We start from the raw sequence: 19,665 nt of genomic DNA, 5'->3' as shown, positions 1-19,665 counted from the left end.
AAAGTCACCTGAAGCGCATTCTTAAGTTGAATGGGCTTTTTCGTCTGAAATTTGCTGGCTTGAATGAAATACTCAGGTCACAAATAAAGTCCCGTTTAAGGCAATAAACAAAAACAAATTATTAATTAACAAATAACAAAGTAAATTATGACCAGGGTAAAATGAGGAGTGTGTCGTGTCGCGTGTGAAGATTCGGTTTCCACATGGTATAAAACTGGTAGCCACGAGAAACGGATGCTCTTTGCTCAACATACGATCTCGTGCCCATGAGATACTATGACATTCCCACGACTTAATATCACTTTCCCACAAGTTTATATGTTGTGGCCACGACAAAACTAAGTAAACCGAACAAATCCCCTTCCGGTCACCGTAGTTGTTAAACAGGGCATGGCAAATATAGGTTTATTATGGCGCTTTTCCACTGCATGGTACGGCTCAGTATGGTTTGGCTCGGCACGGTGTGGCACGGTTCCCCTCACTTCGCTTTTCCACTGCGTGGTACGACTCGGATCGGCCCGACACAGCTCGGTTCACTTTAGCTCGGTTTGCTTTTCCACTGCAGTTAGTACCGCTTCAAAGTGGGTGGGATTCAGAGCCGGACTGTAACGGAGTACATTTACTTGAGTACAGTACTTAAGTACAGTTTTGAGGGATCTGTACTTTACTCGAGTATCATTATTGGGGAGTACTCATGACTTTACTCAAGTACATTTGAGAAGCAAATATTGTACTCTTTACTCCACTACATTTCTATCCATAACTGTGAGTACCCGTTACTTCTTCTTCTTCTAAAAAAAAAAAGGAAAAAAGAAAAATCTCGGAAACCCTCAATTTGTCGTTTCCCTCTCAAACGTGATTGGATTGTGCAGGCGCCACTGATTGGGACAGCCTATCAGCAATGACCTTCAGCTTTCCGCCAAAGTCAACTCCATGGTCAGATTTAGATAAGAGACGAAACCATGGACGAAACAATGGATGAAGACGCAGCAGGTCCATCCCGGGAATGTGCCAACCCGTGGCCCCACCTCACCAGACTATTTCAATTAACTGAACAAGTTAATGATAGTTTTCGCTTCAAGTGTTTGCTGTGTTTACCAATGTAAGCACTGTGGCAGTAGTAATGCAATGTTTAAAAAAATTTACTCTTGTACTCTTGATACTCAAGTACTTTTAAAAACAAGTACTTTAGTACTTTTACTTATAATTAGACATCTGACTAGTAGTACTTTTACTTGTACTTGAGTCAAATTTAGCAAGGGGTATCTGTACTTTTACTCAAGTAATGAAGCTGTGTACTCTGTTCGCCTCTGGTGGGATTATAGACTGATACGGTACGCTTGGAACCTCAACAGAGGCGGTACAATTTAAAGTGAGCCAAAACAAGCCATATCGTACCATACCATGCAGTGGAAAAGCGCCACAAAGTGAGCCATACCGAGCTGTACCGCACCGTACCAAGCAATGGAAAAGCGCCATTAGAAGCAATTAAGTATATTTCTCCTTGTTTTTCCTTATTTCTCTATATTTCTCCAAGTTTGGACACCTTGCTTGTGAAAATAGTACCAAAGCAAATAAAATAACTTTGAATAACTTTGAACGTGACACGGTTGTTGGTGCCAGACGAGCTGGTCTGAGTATTTCATAACGACAAAAAAAAGATTCTCAAGAAAGACAGCAGTAACTCAAATAACAACCAAGTTACAACCAAGTTCTGCACACAAGCACACAACACATTGAACCCTGAAGCAGAAGAGCTTCAGCAGCAGAAGACACACACCGGTGACACTCCTGTCAGCTGAGAGCTACAGTTCACACAGACTCAACAAAACTGGACAATAAAAGATTGGAAAAACGATGCCTGGTCTGATGAGTCTCGATTTCTGCTGTGACATTCAGAATTCAGAATTTGGTGTAAATAACCTGAAAGCATGGATCCTTATCCTGACTTGTATTAACAGTTCAGGCTGCTGGTGGTGTAATGTTATGTTGGATATTTTCTTGGCACACTTTGGGCTTCTTAGTAACAAATGAGCATTGTTTAAACGCCAAAGTCTACCTTAGTATGTTTGCCATGTTCCAAACCTCATCATCTCAAACTGGTTTCCTGAACATGAGTACAATGAGTTCACTACTTAAATGGCCTAATGGCCAGTCACCAGATCTCAATCCAAAAGAGCAGCTTTTAGGATATGCTGGAATGGGAGATTAACATCATGGATGTGCAGCCGACAAATCTGCTTTGTGATGAAACTTTGTGATGCTGTCGTCAATATGGACCAAAATCTCTGAGGAATGTTTCCGGCACCTTGGTGAATCTATGCCACTGAAGGCAAATAAAATGCCCAATGTATAAATAAATATAAATGAATGTTGTTTGAGTGTACTTAGTATAACTATTGGCCGAACCGAAGCTTAACTGCAGTGACTTTATCAATTGGTGATTGGCTTTTTTATTTAGAAGGTGGAAACTATCCGCCATATTGCGCTTTGCACTTTGTTCCAATCATATTAAACATCTGGGGTGCTTCTCAATCAGAAGGCTGCATCCCAGCTGCATATCTGGAATGCCGTCATCAAGCTCCATCTAGGCCACCTCAATTTAAAGGATCCTTGAAAGACAGCCTTCGTTTCACATCCTTCATTTGGCTTAGGTCTATTTTAAAGGATGCATCAAGTGTCCATGTCCTCCAATCACCCACAATCCATTGCATATGTTCCAATATTCCTAAAAATAGAAATCAACTGGCACTGAGGGAGACCAATTTAATAATATAATGCAAGACTAAAGGAGATAAAGACAACATAGGTTTTTTCTTGTACATTAATCATATAACGCTAAAATGCCTTAAATGTAAAAAGTGGGAGACCATAGATGGATAAATTAAAAGTCATAAACCACCTCATTCTAGCGTTTCATGCTAAGGAGGTATCTAACTTATAAACATCAAAATGACTGGCATGGGAAGGACGCATATTATAAGCACCCATATAAATTACCTCAAAGCGCAGATGTGGCCTTAAGCCACGAGACATTTTCGTTTCCTGGCACTGTGGCAGTTTCTAAAAACAAGCTGCTTCTACCAGCCTCGAGTTCTTATAAATTTACCTCTTCATATAACTACACCAATTCATTATGGGTGTATAGGCTGTATTAAGCACATTCATGAGAACTAGTCGCTTTAGTTAGCGAGCGTGAACAAGTAATTTTGTCAGTCCCGGTGGAAATGATATTTTCTGTCCGTTTAGTTTGTTTGAATTGGAGAATTACATGATGACAGTCTACATTAATTTACTGGATTGTGTGCTTTACAATCATTGCACCTTTTTGGCCCATTTTCATTATGTTAACAACATGACCTATAAACATTAAGTGGAAAACACTTATGGCAACACACATGGACAGAAAGTATCAGATCTAACCGCTAAATCCTGTTTCGCTCGCAGCTGCACACAAACCTCTACCAGCTTTATCACGCAGACCACAATAAACAGGTATATAATAGAATAAATCATTTAAATATATTAATATGATGCTTCATTTCTTATGTTTGTAAAACATAAACAGACAGCAAGAAGGGAATGACTTTTTCTTTGTATGTAGAAAGGTTGCTTACAGGTTTTGTAAAAAAGTAAACGAAACCTAAATGGTATTATCAAGGGCTGCGTTTCATCTCCACCCAATAGAAGTAATGACGTCACTAATCATTGGCTGAATTTCCCTCCGCTTTTCTAATACCACTACAGAGACTCACAGCTATACTAGTCGATACTATTTCCAGCATGTGGATTGGCATCATATTTTTAATTTGTTTGGAGGGTAAGATATTTCTAATTATTTATAGGCTGCTTTTTGTAAAGTCTGTTTGATAATATGTTTTTGTCTTTTATTTTTTGAGTTACCTCTATGACTAAGACCCATAGCTATTCTTGGTTTTTGCAATACATGTTAACTAAAATTTTAAACCAAAAATGATTTTGAATGATCAGTCCAGATAAGCATTAATCCACATTGTGTTGCTTGTGCGTTGTCTTACCAGTCTTGTTACCAAAATACAATTAACTCTAAAAATAAATCCTTCATGTTTAGTTGCTCCTGTTGATTAGATGCAGTTTTATTTCAGGTGTGTTTGGTGCTGATACAGATGAAGTGAAGTCAGTGTCAGTGATGGAGGGAGATTCTGTCACTCTAAACACTGGTGTTACTGAAATACAGAGTAAAGATCAGATACTGTGGATGTTTGGACCTCAGGATACTCGTATAGCTGAACTCTATAAGCAGATCATATCTGTATATAGCAATAAGGAGAAACTCCAGATAGACAATCAAACTGGATCTCTGACCATCAGAAACATCAGAACTGAACAATCTGGACTTTATAAAGTACAGATCTTCAGCAATAGAGGAGCTCCATACAAGATATTCAGTGTCACTGTCTATGGTGAGAATTGTTGTGTTAATAATATATTTGGTAACAGAAAGGGCTCTGAATGGACTTTTGATTCCAGCACTGCCCTGAGTGAAAGAAAAACACACTTTTGTAAAAGCTCTCTGATTTCTGTTTTTAGCTGACCTAGCCATTCCCGTCATCACCAGTAACTCTTCAAACTGTTCTTCATCATCTGGATCATCAGAGTCCAGATGTTCACTGGTGTGTTCAGTGTTGAATGTGAGTGATGTGACTCTCTCCTGGTACAAAGGAATCAGTGTATTGTCCAGCATCAGTGTGTCTGATCTCAGCATCAGTCTCTCTCTACCTCTGGAGGTGGAATATCAGGATAACAACACTTACAGCTGTGTGATCAACAATCCCATCAGAAACCAGACCACACATCTGGACAACATCACTCAACTCTGTCACACATGTGAAGGTATTATTTATTTACTGATTATATAAGAGATTATTTGTGGCATCATTTACTGATCTATTTTTTATTTCATGAATAAAAATGATCAGATTAATTACATATTTTTAATCGATTCTGGACAGTTTTCAGATATCTGTCATTTAAAAAGTATTTAAAAAATAATTAAAAAACTTTATGTTCTGTTGAATTGCTCTTTATAAAGGTTATCAGCATAAAATATTCCTTTTTACTCTCCCAGATTTACTGTTTAGTGGTTTGTTTTATGTCACACCCAAAGAAGAGTTAAAGTACACTAATAATTAAGTGTTCTTCTGTTTCTTTCTTCAGACTCTGTCCACTGTTGTGGTTTTACTGAAGCTGTAATTCGATTGGTCATCTCAGCGCTGGTGGGCGTGGCTACTGTTGCTATTGTGGTTTATGACATCAGATCCGGAGTGAAACAGAAGAGAAGGGAGCAAATACATAAGGGCTCTAGCAGACAATGTTTTTGAGAAAGGAAACAGAAAACCTCAAATGTCTAATTTTATGTAGATGAATACAATATGGAAAATCTATAAGACCATTACAGTGAAAATCTGTTTGTGGCCAATAAAAATAGGTACATATGGGCATAAGCATATTGGACTTTAATGTGGTCTAAACAGAATTGTACCTATTTTGATTTAAAGGAATTCAGTCAACAGGCAAAGTTTTAAGGGAGTGAAAGTATATTATAAAAGGTTGCTATTTGTTTTGAAAAGAACTACAGCTGGCATACCAAGAGCATCTGATCTTTTCCATCTTAAAAAAATACATAGTATCCACAAGCCATTGTCACCCACCCGGAGGCTGGGTGGACTTCCAAAGAAATAAATCCAGCCATCTAGCCAATAAAGAAGTGAAGGCAAGTACATATAACTGTTTGGATGTAAACCGAGACCAAACTTTGATTGCAGTAGTAGGGCAGACATCAACCTTGATTTTAAATATTTTGGATATAGTCTCAAAATAGTTGTTGCAATAGTTATGAAGCACTGGACAGAAAATAAACATATGACTCAGATTACAGGGTGACATGCGGCATTTATCACAACTGTCATCAACGTTGGAATAGATTGCAGAAAGCCAAGCTTTGGAGCAATGAACACTAGTGCAAGCCAAGCACATATTGAGCTATAGTGTAAATTCTATTAAGAGCATTTACCCACCAGTCGTCTGCAAACTCTTGACCCAACTCATGTTCCCAGGCATGTTTAGTCTTAGCAATAGTACAATCCTCTAAATCAATAATTTGGCAATAAATCCTGGAAATAAGTGCCTTTTCACCAGTATTAATCACAAGAAATCCTCCCATACCAGCTTGGGTGGTAAACAAGGAAAGTTTACAGAAGAGTGCCTATCAATACCCAGTGGGGCTTCAAGAGCATTGGAAACAGTGGAATCAATTGTAGGGGTTTCTAGGTCCTGCAGGACCTAGAAACCCCTACAATTGATTGAAAGAAGTCATTATACTGTACTGGTATCAGACGGGAACTCAGACGAATATAGTGCAGAATAGAAAGACTTAAAGGTAGTGTTAATGCCATCTGAATCAGAAATTAAGTCGTCGGAATTGTCTTTAATCTGTGGAATAAGGAGTGAGGCTGCCCTCCATCTTATTTGGTGTCCTAACAGACGGCTAGCCTTATCACCATGTTCGTAGTATGAACTGCGAGAATGCAACAACAAACGCTCCGCATTAGTTGTTGTAATAAGATCAAGCTCCACGTCCTTACGACGCTTGAACAGATCTGGAGATGGACTAGCTGCTAACTGTTGATCAATATTAAAAATATCACTGGAGAGCCTATGCAATTTAGTGGAACGAATTCTATTTAACTGCACAGAGTATGAAATTATTTGACCACGTAAAAAAGCCTTGAGTGCTTCCCACAACAACGAAAAAGAGGTGTCACTGTTCTGATTAGTAGCCATAGCTATCTATAAATTACAGGAACGTCTGTCTGTGTGTCTGTCTGTCTGTGTGTCTGTTATTCGCATATCTCTCGAACCTTTAGTCCGATGGATTTCAAACTTGACAGGTGTCTTGCTACGGGCACGAGTAAGTGCAGTGCCAAGTTTGATGTTGTTTGGATTAGAAATGCAAAAGATATCGGTAAATATATCGGTAAAAGAAGCACTTAGAAGGTTGTGGTTTAAAAATAAACATTCTGACATAAACACTCTGTCAGCTAAACATTAAGTCAGCTACACTGTTTCCTTCTGAATATTATATTTTATTCACGGCCATCATTTGTAGTAGCCTATTCACAAACTGTTTGCTGAAGCGTAGCGTTTTTTCGGAGTTCACTGTGCTCCCTGAATCGTTGCGCTTATTCATTTGTGGATGTTAACTGAATCTGCAAGTCAGCTACACTGTTTATTTCTGAATATTATATTTTATTCTGGTGCACTTAGTGTTATTGCTACTGTGTAATAGTAGCCTATGCTATTCACCAACTAAACATATCATATTCAATGCGTTCACAGTCTCTTTCATGGCCATCATTTGTAGTAGCCTATTCACAAACTGTTTGCTCATCTGATAAAAAAAAGTGTTACATCTCCATGGTGGTAAATAGTGAGGTTGAACCGCCAGCTGAATGTCTGGGGAGCATGATCAGAAATTATAATAGCGTGATATTTAACTGATGTAACTTTAGGAATAAAACTACTATCTATAAAAAAATAATCAATAGAGAGTATGACTGATGTACTGGCGAGAAAAAGGGAAATACTTTGGCCTGGTTATTATAAAATCTCCATGGATCCATACATCCATTGCAGGCCATAAACTCCTTTGGACATGGAAGATGGAGTCAACACACGAGGATTTGAATGATCCAAAGCAGGATTGATTACACAATTAAGGTCAGAGGATAAAAATCAGATTCAAAAATCAACTTATGAGTATTCAAAGAAGGAAGAGTTTCAAACAATCCATTTATGAATTTGGGGTCATCAAAGTTGGGTGCATTAAACATTAACTAGGAGAATAGGATTCTGAAATAGCATGCCAACTATAATCAAATATCTTCTGTTGTTATCTGCTATGACCTTAGTCAGAGAAAACTGGACTCCTTTATTAAACAACACTGCCACCCCTCTGGATTTAGAATTGAAGTTTGAGTGAAAAGCCTCACCCCCCAAGAACACCTGAGCTTAATGTGGTCTTCATTTCTCAAATGGGTTTCTTGCAAAAAGACAATGTCACTATTAAGGAATTTCAGAATCTCTTGATCGGATTACAGACACCCTTAACATTCCAAATCAGAATAGTGTCAGTCATTTATTATCTATATTACCCTAAACCATCCTGACAAAATGAAAGTAAATCTGCATCCCCTCCAAAAAAAAAAAAAAAAAAAAACATTAGAGTCCACATCCCCAAATGATGTAACCCAATGTGCAGACTCCAATAAGAGCCACATCTGATGTCTCCGGATGTATTCACACCAGGAAAGTCCGCTAGTTCACTTACTTTGGTCCGGACAAAATAAAACGATTGAACTACTTCTCCAAGCCATCGTATGTGACGCGCAGGTGGGCTGGATGCAGAAATCCAAACTTAATTCCAGGAATCTCCCGTAGTTACTTTAGAGGTGAGATCAGGGAAAAAGGATATCAAAATGTCCTGTACTTTGAAATGCCTGGACTCCCTTGCTTGACGCAGAATGTCAACACAGTCTGTATGATAATGAAGCTTAGCAGCGATGGCGCATGGCCGCTCATTGGGTTTGGGTTTTGGTTGCAATGTGTAATGAGATCTGCCCACAACGATATCTTTATCAATGTGGAGTGCATCTCGGAGTAGCTCAGAGACTACGGAAATGGTGGCTGGTGTATCCTCAGGGACACCCACGATTCTGATATTATTTCGGCGTGACCTTGCTTCAAGGTCCTCGCATTTATCGTCCAACCGCTTAATAAAAGTTCAGATTTCAGAGCTGCATTGACAGCTGATGTCTCCACTTGCGTGTTTGGGTTATCTGAGGAACGAGGAGGCGCGGATGCGGCTAAAAGAGCAGGCCGCTGATGAGACGACGACACATTAGATGCTTTACTGGATTTGTTCATCATATTGCAGCCCGAAAGGCAAATATTTTATACAGAAATTAACAACACGTTTCCACTGGGTGGTGGAAATAAATAGACGAAAAGATTGAAATATGGTTAAACACTGCAGGAGCACCTAAAGTCACGACGACGTACTCCATAGCTCCTCAAACCGGAAGTCATCACAAATTAATTTATGTGGATGAAGCCAGCTTCAACCTCTATAAAATGAAAAGATGCGGGAGGAACATCATTGGGCAGAGGGCCACTGTTACAGTGCCAGGTCAGAGTGATGCCAATATCACCATGTGTGCTGCCATCTCCAGTGATGGGGTCCTTTGCCACATACCAACTATCGGCCCATATAATACAGAACGCCTCATCACATTTCTTGATGCACTGAATGAAAGACAGGTTCCACCTGAAGAGAGAGGGCTGTTGAGGCCTGGCATGACTCTGTATGTCATCATTTTGGACAATGTGGCCTTCCACCATTCTCGCCTTGTGAATGAATGGTTTGCAACACAGCCTCGTATGATGATGCAGTTCCTCCCTGCATACTCGCCTTTTCTGAACCCAATCGTGGAGTTCTTCTCTGCTTGGAGATGGAAGGTGTATGATCACCGGACCATATGAGCAGATGCCCCTCCTGGAGGCAATGAATGCTGGTTGCCTGGCAATAGGTGCAGAGGACTGTCAGGGATGGATACGCCATGCAAGGATGTATTTCCCTCAGTGCACTGCAAGGGAAAACATTCACTGCGATGTTGATGAGAACCTGTGGCATTATCATCAAGAACGGATGGATGTATTTCCACCCATAAGTTTCCTTTGGTAGCTTTTTTTTTTCAAGTATCCAGCATTTGATTTTGAAAAGTATCATATTTCATATTTAGGCTGTATTTTGTATTTTGTTGTCCATTGTGTAATGATTGATTGATTGAAAGAATAAATTAATTTGACCACAAGTTGTGGTGTTTGATGGAAATATTTGCTTATGTTGCATGTTTTTAATGTTTTGTGAGTGTTAGAGCATTTTGCTAACAAAATGAGTCATTTTGGCCATTGAGCTTCAGTTTCAGCCTGTGTGTTTTGAAAATGTGATGTCAGAGTGGACAAATGTGTTTAAGCAATCAAGAAAAACTATAATAATGACAGAAGTGTGTTCTATGAAATTACTATTGTTTTGAGGTCATTTCTGAAAGGTACCAACTGCAAAATCAGTCTTTCTTGAGGAAAAAAAAATTCAGTATTTCAAGTTAAATTACGAACTTGTAAAAAATGTTACCTAAATTTTATATTTCAAGTGTTGAAGAACTCAGAAGAACTGTTGAGAATAGCTCAACATAATAGAATATAGCTATAGCTCTGTATTAATTGTTTTGTTTTTTGCTATTGGAGCAAATTGAGCAAATATTTACTGTCTCCAGCTCAAAACAGAGGAAGTTTAACTGCTAATACCTGTAAAGTCACTGTTGTTTCTTGGTATTTGTGTGTGTGTGTGTGTGTGTGTGTGTGTGCGTGCGTGTGTGTGTGTGTGTGTGTGAAGTGTGGGCTGCTGTTCGAGTGCAACTGAGCAGTTTAAAGCACTTATTGAAATTTCCTGTTTGAAAATCACTTTTTTTTCTTTTCTTTTTTTAAATTAGCTTTCACTGAAGCACTTTTTGTCATTTGTTTCCTTGGTGTTCATCATATTAATAACTGTTTGCTTAATTTAGTCATCTACTTTTTTTTTTTTTTAATGATTCAGAGATAATTTTGCTAATAATATACAATTTTAAGCAGTAAAAGTTGTGCTAATAGTGCTCAATCTCTAACTTTTGTATAGAGTGGTTCGCAACCGCTGGGTCACATCTGAAATATAGGTAACATGTCTGTTTGAGAAGTATTGGGTAGCTAGACTGCTAATGCCATTTGGTCTCTGTTATGAGTGACAAGCTGTGTTAAGCTCGTTTGAAAACAAAAGGAAGTTCTCCACAACAGGTTTTTCTTTCATCAGGTTCTTGACCTACGTTTATTTAGCATATCTAATTTATTTGTAATAAACACTTTAAGTGGGCTAAGTGTTAGGCCTATTTTAATGTTAAATTGTTTTTTAAACATACTAATGTGTGTGCGCATAAAGAATTCGCCCACAGAAGCTAAAAAAAAATAATAATAATCGTCCGCAGCCTCTCCTGAGCGCAACTCCACCGTCAGTGTTGTGTAAGGTAGCCACTTGGCAGTTTTTAGCGCAATTTTCCACCGGACAAAATTGCGATTGTTAACTCATGATTTCTGTTCTGTCTGTGCGCACCAATCTTGCACTTCTATCTACTCCTCAACCAGACCACCTAGAGACTTCGGGTTTTCGGCATTATGTTAAGGAAGGTCTAATCTCGGGAACGCACAAAAAAAATCCAGGAAAAGATTTACTATCTCTTAGTGTTGTGATCCCATGACGTCAGAAAATTGCGCTAAAACACTCACTGAGTTTTTATTACTTGTTTTGTGTTCATTTCTATTTCCTGTTGCTGTGCTGGCTCTGTTAGTGTAGGGCAGGCTATATGACAGTGCAAACAGCCCAATAACCCTTTTATTTAAAGATTTCCAGTTTTTCATCCAGAGTTTTCAATCTTGTATTGCTTGAAATGAGTAAATAAGGTTTAGTGGGTTATTTTTGATAAACAATAACTAAGTTGATCTTTGATCTCAACTGTGATCTCCAAACACAAAACAAATACACAGGTGGTACTCATCAAAAGTAGGTCATAGCTAAAAAAAAAGTGTATTGTTTACAGGATGTGAATGTGGGTGCATCATGCTAATTCGACATCACAAAAGTTGTAAAATGTTGATAAAAGAAAAACACATTAGTTTTATCGTTTGCTTACATTTGCAAAAAGAAACCCAGCCCTGATTACATAGGCATATCAATTTACTCTTATAAAACAGAAAGTGTTTGGTGTAAACTGTGCTGTGGTTTTGTGTGCACATCTGCTCTATTATATCCATCCTAGCATTGCTGACGCAGAAGCTGTCTTCTTCTCTTCACAGTTGCGTTGTTTCCAACTCGAGCCATTTCTTTCTTTTGAAGAATATGAAACCCCTGCTGTTTATTTTATGGCTCTTCGGAGGTAAATTCTTTACATTCTTTTTTTATTAATTTGCAGCTTTTGTATTTTTGCTTGAATTTGATACAAATTTTATCAAAAATATATGCAATTGTTGGACTGCAAACTTAATTAATGTTTGCTCTGTGTGATGTCTCTTTGTTGTAACCTAATCAAAATACTGGATGCAGAGTGTCAGAAGCAGTTTTCTCTGTACATAATTTCAGTCTATGTCCAAGTTGTGTACGCTGAAGCTGATGGAACAAAGACAGCGTCGTTGATGGATAAAGATCCCAACACCCATAAAACTGATGTAATACTTTTTTAATTAAAAATGTCAACAAAAAAATGTCATGATTGCTTGAGCTTGTCTTTATTTTCTTATTTTTCAGATGAAATTCTTGTTTTTAATTATTTTAATTATTCTCTCCATGATTTCCAGCTCCAAACTCCTAAAGTTTTCAGAAAATACAAACCATGTTCTTCAAAAGGATCAAGTTCAGACTGTGTGGTGCTGTGTTCCGTGGCAAATGCTCCAGATGCGACTCTAACCATGTATAAAGATAACACTGTATTCTCCGTGAACAAATATGGTGATCTCAACATCGACCTCAGTTTATGTCTGGAGGTGAAAAATCAGGATAAAAACACCTACAGCTGTGTGATCAACAATACCATCAGCAACAAAACAACAGATCTGGACATTAGTCAACTATGTCAGCCATGTAAAGGTAAGTCAGCAGTCATATTAGCATTCATTCACTGAGCTGATCTCCATTGCATGTTCGGGTATGTGAAGTAGTGCGAGTTGATATATTAGCAGATCTATAGCCCCGATAATTCTATTAGACATTTTCTTTTGTCAAGTTTCCATTTTTTGCTAGTTTTTATAGAAAAAGCACTCATTCAGAAACGTTTCTGTATATTTTGGTTGACCCAGAATGAATGTAGATCCAGAAGTTTTACCATATTTGTATTCATGATTTAAACACAAATAATAGAGGGCGTGTAATTAATTTTAGTGATCAGATTCTAATCAGCTGTCAGTCCTCTTTAGACGACTGAGACGAATATTTATAAGAATATTTATAAAAAACAGTAAACTGATAAACTGTTTTATATGACCCTGTGATTTTGTGTTTGGTGCTGAGACAGATATATCACAGACACCAGTGTCAGTGATGGAGGGAGATTCTGTCACTCTACACACTAATATTACAGAAGTACAGATGGAAGATCACTTAATGTGGATGTTTGATTGTCTTCATGGTCCACTTAGCCTCATTGCTGAAATCCGTAATAAAGATGCGACAGTATCTGACTGTGATAATTTGAAATCCAGAGACAGACTGCAACTTGACAGTCAAACTGGAGATCTCACCATCAAAAACACCAGTAAAGAAGACTCTGGAGTCTATAAACTACTGTTCAACAGATTCCAGACGCTGGATTCCAGATGCTGGAGTTACGATGTTTACGTCCATGGTGAGTAAACTGAATAAATCATGTCACAGATGAAGTTGATTGATTTCGGTTCTAGTCTGAACTCAGTGTATAAGTGTGTGCAGTGCGTGAGGAGAGATAGTGGATGAATAAAACAATTTAGTGAAAGACTGATAATAGGGCATTAGTGATCAGACTGCAATAGCAGAGTTTCAGTGAATCTGTGAACAATGTAAACTAATTACACTTTTGTTCAACACACCTCTGTTCCCCAGCTCATCTGCCTGTTCCTGTCATCACCAATAACTCTTTACAATGTTCATCATCATCAGAGTCCAGATGTTCACTGCTGTGTTATGCTGTGAATGTGAGTCATGTGACTCTCTCCTGGTACAAAGGAATCAGTGTATTGTCCAGCATCAGTGTGTCTGATCACAACCACAGAATCTCTTTATGTCTGGAGGTGGAATATCAGGATAAAAACACTTACAGCTGTGTGATCAACAATCCCATCAGCAACCAGACCACACATCTGGACATCAATGAACTCTGTCCAGGTTTGCCTGCAGTTGATATTAGTGTGCATTTACTGATCTATGTCAATAATTTCCAGGTACATCATTAACAGCTGCAATTTTCTCTAGATCTATCAGCATCTCTTCAAAAGTGTAAGATAGCATGTAGTTAAAACTTTGGACACTCCGTTCTTTTTATGACTATTTTCCACATTTTAAAACGCGTGTTAAAACACTTGTTATGCAATCAGTATTTATATTTACATGATTCTCAAGCAAGGCTTTAGATGGAACTAAATAGAACCTGTTTATCCTAGAGAACAGAACAATGATGCTTCCTTTTTTTTATTCCAAGCCAATAGATGGTGAGGATGAGCCTGTTGAAATTAAACTTTAGATATACAAAGACAGATTACTTATGAATGGGAGAAAAAACAACCTTCTAAACAAAAGAGGCAATGGCCAACAGAGTTCAACAGTTCCAAAGTGCAGTCCACTTAACGCACACTAAATCCACACTACCTCTAATACCGCTTCGTAGCTTAATTTAAGGCTAAGCGTATACTGTCATACATCATGTTCCCCAAGTTCATGACAAGTCTAGAAAAGCTTTCCAGTGCAAGTTAAATTAATTAGATATTGCATTTAATTTGGCTGTAAAACGTAAAGTGTTACACATTTTACTGGTGCAGAGACTGCAGAGATTATATGTAGTTTGTAAAACATGTGAAGCACCACAATTAGGCACTGGTTAATTGTGTCCCATTGAGTAAACAAAAATGTAACCCTTTGATGGCATAGTTACATCAACCTCTTCAATGGACCCTGGTGCATCATCCCATACATTGACACCAAGTGGCAAGCCGTTGTGTTTCGATTTCTTCCCCATCCAAGCCAAGATGGCCAAGGGTCAGTCAGAAATTCCAAGTTGCTCTGGAATATCCACTCATTCCTTCTATCCTAGGAGATTCTTGTAGGTAAAAAAAAAAAAATATTGCAGCATCAAGCAATATCTAATGAGTCATTTCACAGTTAAATTTTCCAAGTTTTGATTTTAGATTGAGAGAAAAATCTTATTAATCACATGTCCACTATAGTGGACCTCATGCAGCAATGGCTATATTTCAGCTACAATTCATATACTGTGAATGTTGTTTTTGAAAATACTTAATCTGCAGTAACTTTTTTTGACTGTAAATAATTGTGTTTGTATTATTAGAATGTAATTTTCATTGACATCAAAAAAGTAATGTGATTACATAATGTATGTGACTTGTAATGCATTACTTTACTTGTTAGATCAAAAAGTAATCTAATTTCGTAATGCACGTTAGTGTAATGCGTTTCTTTACTCATAACACCAAAAAGTAATCTGATTACGTAATGCACATTACTTGTAACATTACTTGTGACATCAAAAAAGTAATCTGAATGCATTATGCATGTTACTTGTAATGCGTTACCCCCAACACTGAACATAATCAGAATTATCAGCTAATAAGGGTAAATCTCCATACTCTGGTGCACTGGAGGGAGCATCTGAGTGGTTTACACAGTTGTTCCTTGGCAGGCAGTAGAAATTTCTGATGGAATCACGTCCTCATGTTCTGATATCAAAGATACACGAAGTGCAACTTGTATGAAGTTCAACTGCCTTTGCAATATTTCACATTTATATTTTTTCTATATATTTTATATTTTCACATGATTTAATATAATTGTATTGATTAGTTTGTTAAATACACACACTATATCTGTTTGATTATTGTATTATGTTTAATACAGTATCTCTTCAGTTTAAACCATAAACGCATGCTGTCCACTCAAGTTGACATCTGAAAATCTCTTTGAAAAATGTGTAAAAAAAAAAAAAAAAGATTTCAAATCTTGTTTTTCATGCCCTAAGAGCAATAAAAACACATAGGAAAAAAAATCCTGACTGAGGTTATCATAATTCATGCATGAAAGGGTTAAAGACACTTGCTGTCTTAACGCCCATGAACGCTGTGCGCTTTGTGCCCTTTTCAAGACTGCATCTACTGGTCAATAATGGTTAAATGTATTCACTGTCATGTTTATTTTGCTGCTAAAGCTGCATATGGTGTATTCTTGGTTCCTATAAATGCTGTTGTATTTATTCTTCTAGTATTTAGTATTTGATGTTGCTTTTGTATCTTGCTTGAAATCAGTTTGGCAGGATTAATTTACTCTATTTACTGTTTTCTTTTTGTTCATTCTAGTTCCGAGCAATGATCGCATTCCGATATGGGTGTATGTTTTTGTTGCTGTTCTCATCGGAGTAATTGTCTGTTATTTCTACAAGCGTTATCGAGCAAGACAAGGGCAAGTATTACCTACATGAGTCTTCTCTGCAGAATATATTTTGCATTCACCACTTTTATTTCCAATATTTATTTTAGTCTCATTTTTGACTTTTGAGATCTTAGTTTTATGATATAGCATCATCACATTTCAACATCATAAAAGATTCACACAGAAAAAAAGGTGTAAAAATTTTACCTTTGGGGTACAACAGCTTGTCACTGGGGCAGTACCCTTAAAAGGACATTTGGGTAACACTTTATATTACGACCCGCAAACAACTGCGTAAGTAAACCGAAATTACGGTGTACGTTTCTGTAATTATAGTGTTCCTCCGTGTAGGTATAAGGGAACAATATGTTAAGTTTTGGGTAATAAAGGGGTACAACCAGATATACAAGCAAATTATTTATAATGTAATTATTTTAAAACTAACTATTCTGTTAATATATTCCAGGCAAAAATTGTTCGTCTGTTGTATATAAAAGTTTTTATCACATTTCTGGCAAAATATGTTCTTGTACTTTGTCTCGTAATCGGCCCTCATTTATGTCCAAAACTCAATAATAATCTTTTACATTTTAATCCTTTAATTTTTCATATTATAAAAAGGGTTGTGTGCTGCTGCGCATCCATGTGTGGTAAGCAAACGCGCATTGTCGTCCCGTATTACTAATGCGCTCATTAAATAACAAAAACAATATTGCGCCATTGACTTAAGAGCAGGTTTTAGTTGGTCAATGGCGTAGTCTATTTTAGTTGCCTCAAAATAGCAACACGCCAACAATGTGCCTGAACACACCTCATTTTCAGACCAGAACGCCCATGGGCGCAAAATTGGGCGCAAATGCATTACAACATGGCGCTAAACGTGAAAATGATCATTGCGCCGGGTTGAAACTAGCAAAAGACACTTGCGTCCGGGTGTATGATAGGGCCGTCACTGTTTATGTGATAAAATTATTGGTGTACTAGTGCAACCTTTTTTGATATTCTATACTAACTACATTTCTGTACTTGTGATTGCAGGTGACAATAGCATCAGATGGGGAACAGTTTTCTGTTCCTACTTATACCCCAGGGACAACTCTGCAGTCCTATGCCAAGGACTTGCAGCAATTTGTGGCCTCCTGTCCCCAACTTCGGAAGAAAATTGAGGACATGAAAAAAGAAAATAAGCTGCTACCTATAAAAAATAAGTTTTGGCATTGATTTTTTTTTTTTTTTTTGTACAATTTGTTTAAACCAATTGTTTGTTTTCTCTGTTCAACTGTTGGCGATTATTGTTATTTATACACTTTGTACAGTGTGATTTCAAGATTATTTCTGTTCTGTTTACAGTTTGTACAGTGTTGATGTCATTTCAACATTGTGATTGTTCATTGTTAAACTTGTTTTAATAAATGTTTTTGGTTTAATTGTGCTACTGTTCTTTTACAAGTACTAATTTAGAAATTTGTTGATAATGCTAATGGTAAAGCTAGGTTTGTCTGTTTCAGCATACTGGTTTAATGTTGTATTTACCCTGTAACTACACAGAACAAGGGAGTAACAAGCGCCACTTTAATTTACAGCCCGCAGGAGTTACACTTACCCTGTAAATACACAGTTGAAACGGGTAACAAACACTACTTACTATGTAACAATACGAAACAACACTATTTGCACAGTAATTACAGAGAAATGTACTCTTATTAGGAAAACAAAACAAAAAAAACATTTTAATTACACAGTATATTCGCCCTGACATTTAAGTGTCATTGCAATACAATGTGATAAGGTAAGTACTAAGTACTACATGGTACGTTCTAAATTAAAATCATAGCAGAAACAATTTTTTTTGGCTTAACGTTAAGTAGTTTAGTAAGAAAAGCCAATAAATTAAATTTTTATCATATGTGCTTACATACAGCCATATACATATACATATATATATATATATATATACTGTATATATATACCGGTATATATACACAAGTTTAATTTACAACCCACAGATGTCGAAATTACCCTGTAACTCTGTAACTACATTGCACAAGAACATATTTTGCCAGAAATGTGATAAAAACTTTTATATACAACAGACGTACAGTTTTTGCCTGGAATATATTAACAGAATAGGTACCTGTTAGTTTTAAAATAATTACATTATAAATAATTTGCTTGTATATCTGGTTGTACCCCTTTATTACCCAAAACTTTACATATTGTTCCCTTATACCTACACGGAGGAACACTATAATTACAGAAACGTACACCGTAATTTCGGTTTACTTACGCAGTTGTTTGCGGGTCGTAATATAAAGTGTTACCAAGATTTCCTTTTAAGTGTACTGCCCCAGTGACAAGCTGTTGTACACCTAAAGGTACAATTTTTTCACCTATTTTCTCTGTGTAGCGTTTTTTTAAAAATTACTAGATTGTGACGAGAAAATTGCAGTTTATGCATCAACATCATTTAATTTTTTTTGTCACAGTGGCAGCCAGAGGTGACCCACCTGACAGGGAAAGAGATGTTTTGACTTCATCCTCCATAAATACACCGGAATCTGTCTGTTTAAATACAATGTGCTGTAAATAGTTACAGAGACTTTTCTCCCATGCCATTTCCCAAGAAAACATCAGGATTTATAAAACAAAAACATTTCACTGCAGTATCTAAACAATTAACTAAACAGATGTTTTGTGCTATATTTCAAGCAAAATGGCACTCTCTTGTTGTCACGATCTCCATTCATGAGTCCACTGAGTCCAGTCACCTCAACACACTACGTTTCCCAGAATCCATCCTGGCTCACACTCAACTATCACCACACCTGTCTGCCATCAGCCTCATTAGTTGTTTTTTTCCTGAAGTCAATAGCAAAGGTAAAACCATTTCTGTCATCTAGAGACTTGGAGAAGATTGTAAATGCATTTATTTCTTTAATAAATAAGTATGCGGGTGTGAGCCAATCACTGTTAAATGCTTACAGGGATAGTTCACCCAAAAATGAAAATTCTGTCAGTAATTACTCACCCTCATGATGTTCCAACCCCGTAAGACTTTCGTTCAAATTAAAAGATCTGAGAGCTGTCTCATTCCTTCACAGGCTGCAGGTAATCGATATGTGTCATCTCAGAAAAGTTAGTCAAGACATCATTAAAATTGTCCCAGTGACTACAGTGGCTCAACCTTGAGTTTATCTTTTTGTGCGCCAAAAAAACTAAAATAACGACTTTATTCAGCTATTCATTTTCTTCTGTGTGGGCCTCTGAGTGAGTTCATGAAGTGTAACAGCGCAGCGCTTCTGGGTTGTACGTCAGAACATAAGCTCACTATTGGCCAGAATCACACGCATCACACACAT

The 19,665-nt window shown here is 37.2% G+C and overlaps 2 protein-coding genes across 4 annotated transcripts; both read left to right on the top strand.

Annotated features, from left to right (window-relative positions):
• The first annotated feature begins 3,743 nt into the window (after positions 1-3,743).
• LOC311085680 (uncharacterized protein) lies at positions 3,744-6,256 on the top strand. The gene is made up of 4 exons (XM_084118261.1): positions 3,744-3,820; positions 4,125-4,442; positions 4,570-4,872; positions 5,197-6,256. Exons 1-4 carry the CDS (start codon positions 3,784-3,786, stop codon positions 5,358-5,360), a joined length of 822 nt encoding a protein of 273 aa, XP_083974387.1. The 5' UTR covers positions 3,744-3,783; the 3' UTR covers positions 5,361-6,256.
• Positions 6,257-11,860: 5,604 nt separating this feature from the next.
• LOC311085649 (SLAM family member 5-like) lies at positions 11,861-17,874 on the top strand. Of its 3 annotated transcripts, none has more exons than XM_084118211.1 (7): positions 11,861-12,059; positions 12,263-12,348; positions 12,478-12,766; positions 13,191-13,520; positions 13,754-14,035; positions 16,234-16,336; positions 17,345-17,874. In XM_084118211.1, exons 1-7 carry the CDS (start codon positions 12,023-12,025, stop codon positions 17,346-17,348), a joined length of 1,131 nt encoding a protein of 376 aa, XP_083974337.1. In that variant the 5' UTR covers positions 11,861-12,022; the 3' UTR covers positions 17,349-17,874. The 3 variants fall into 3 exon arrangements, with proteins under 3 accessions (XP_083974337.1, XP_083974336.1, XP_083974335.1); XM_084118210.1 differs by having other exon boundaries at positions 12,227-12,348; XM_084118209.1 differs by lacking the exon at positions 11,861-12,059 and having other exon boundaries at positions 12,082-12,348; positions 17,345-17,873.
• Positions 17,875-19,665: the final 1,791 nt, after the last annotated feature.

The sequence above is a fragment of the Abramis brama genome, assembly GCF_963993115.1.
Source record: "Abramis brama genome assembly, chromosome: 6".
In the NCBI taxonomy this organism is placed as follows: domain Eukaryota; kingdom Metazoa; phylum Chordata; class Actinopteri; order Cypriniformes; family Leuciscidae; genus Abramis; species Abramis brama.
Note: the sequence above shows the minus strand (reverse complement) of the source record. Positions and strands in the feature narration are given on the sequence as shown.

Excerpts from the sequence above, each read along its gene's own strand:
- LOC311085649 (XM_084118209.1), top strand. The coding sequence starts at position 12,187 with ATGTCTCTTTGTTGTAACCTAATCAAAATACTGGATGCAGAGTGTCAG. Across the intron at positions 13,521-13,753 it reads TTACGATGTTTACGTCCATG|CTCATCTGCCTGTTCCTGTC; the intron begins GTGAGTAAACTG and ends TCTGTTCCCCAG. Across the intron at positions 14,036-16,233 it reads CATCAATGAACTCTGTCCAG|TTCCGAGCAATGATCGCATT; the intron begins GTTTGCCTGCAG and ends TGTTCATTCTAG.
- LOC311085680 (XM_084118261.1), top strand. The coding sequence starts at position 3,784 with ATGTGGATTGGCATCATATTTTTAATTTGTTTGGAGG. Across the intron at positions 3,821-4,124 it reads ATTTTTAATTTGTTTGGAGG|GTGTGTTTGGTGCTGATACA; the intron begins GTAAGATATTTC and ends GTTTTATTTCAG. Across the intron at positions 4,443-4,569 it reads ATTCAGTGTCACTGTCTATG|CTGACCTAGCCATTCCCGTC; the intron begins GTGAGAATTGTT and ends TTCTGTTTTTAG.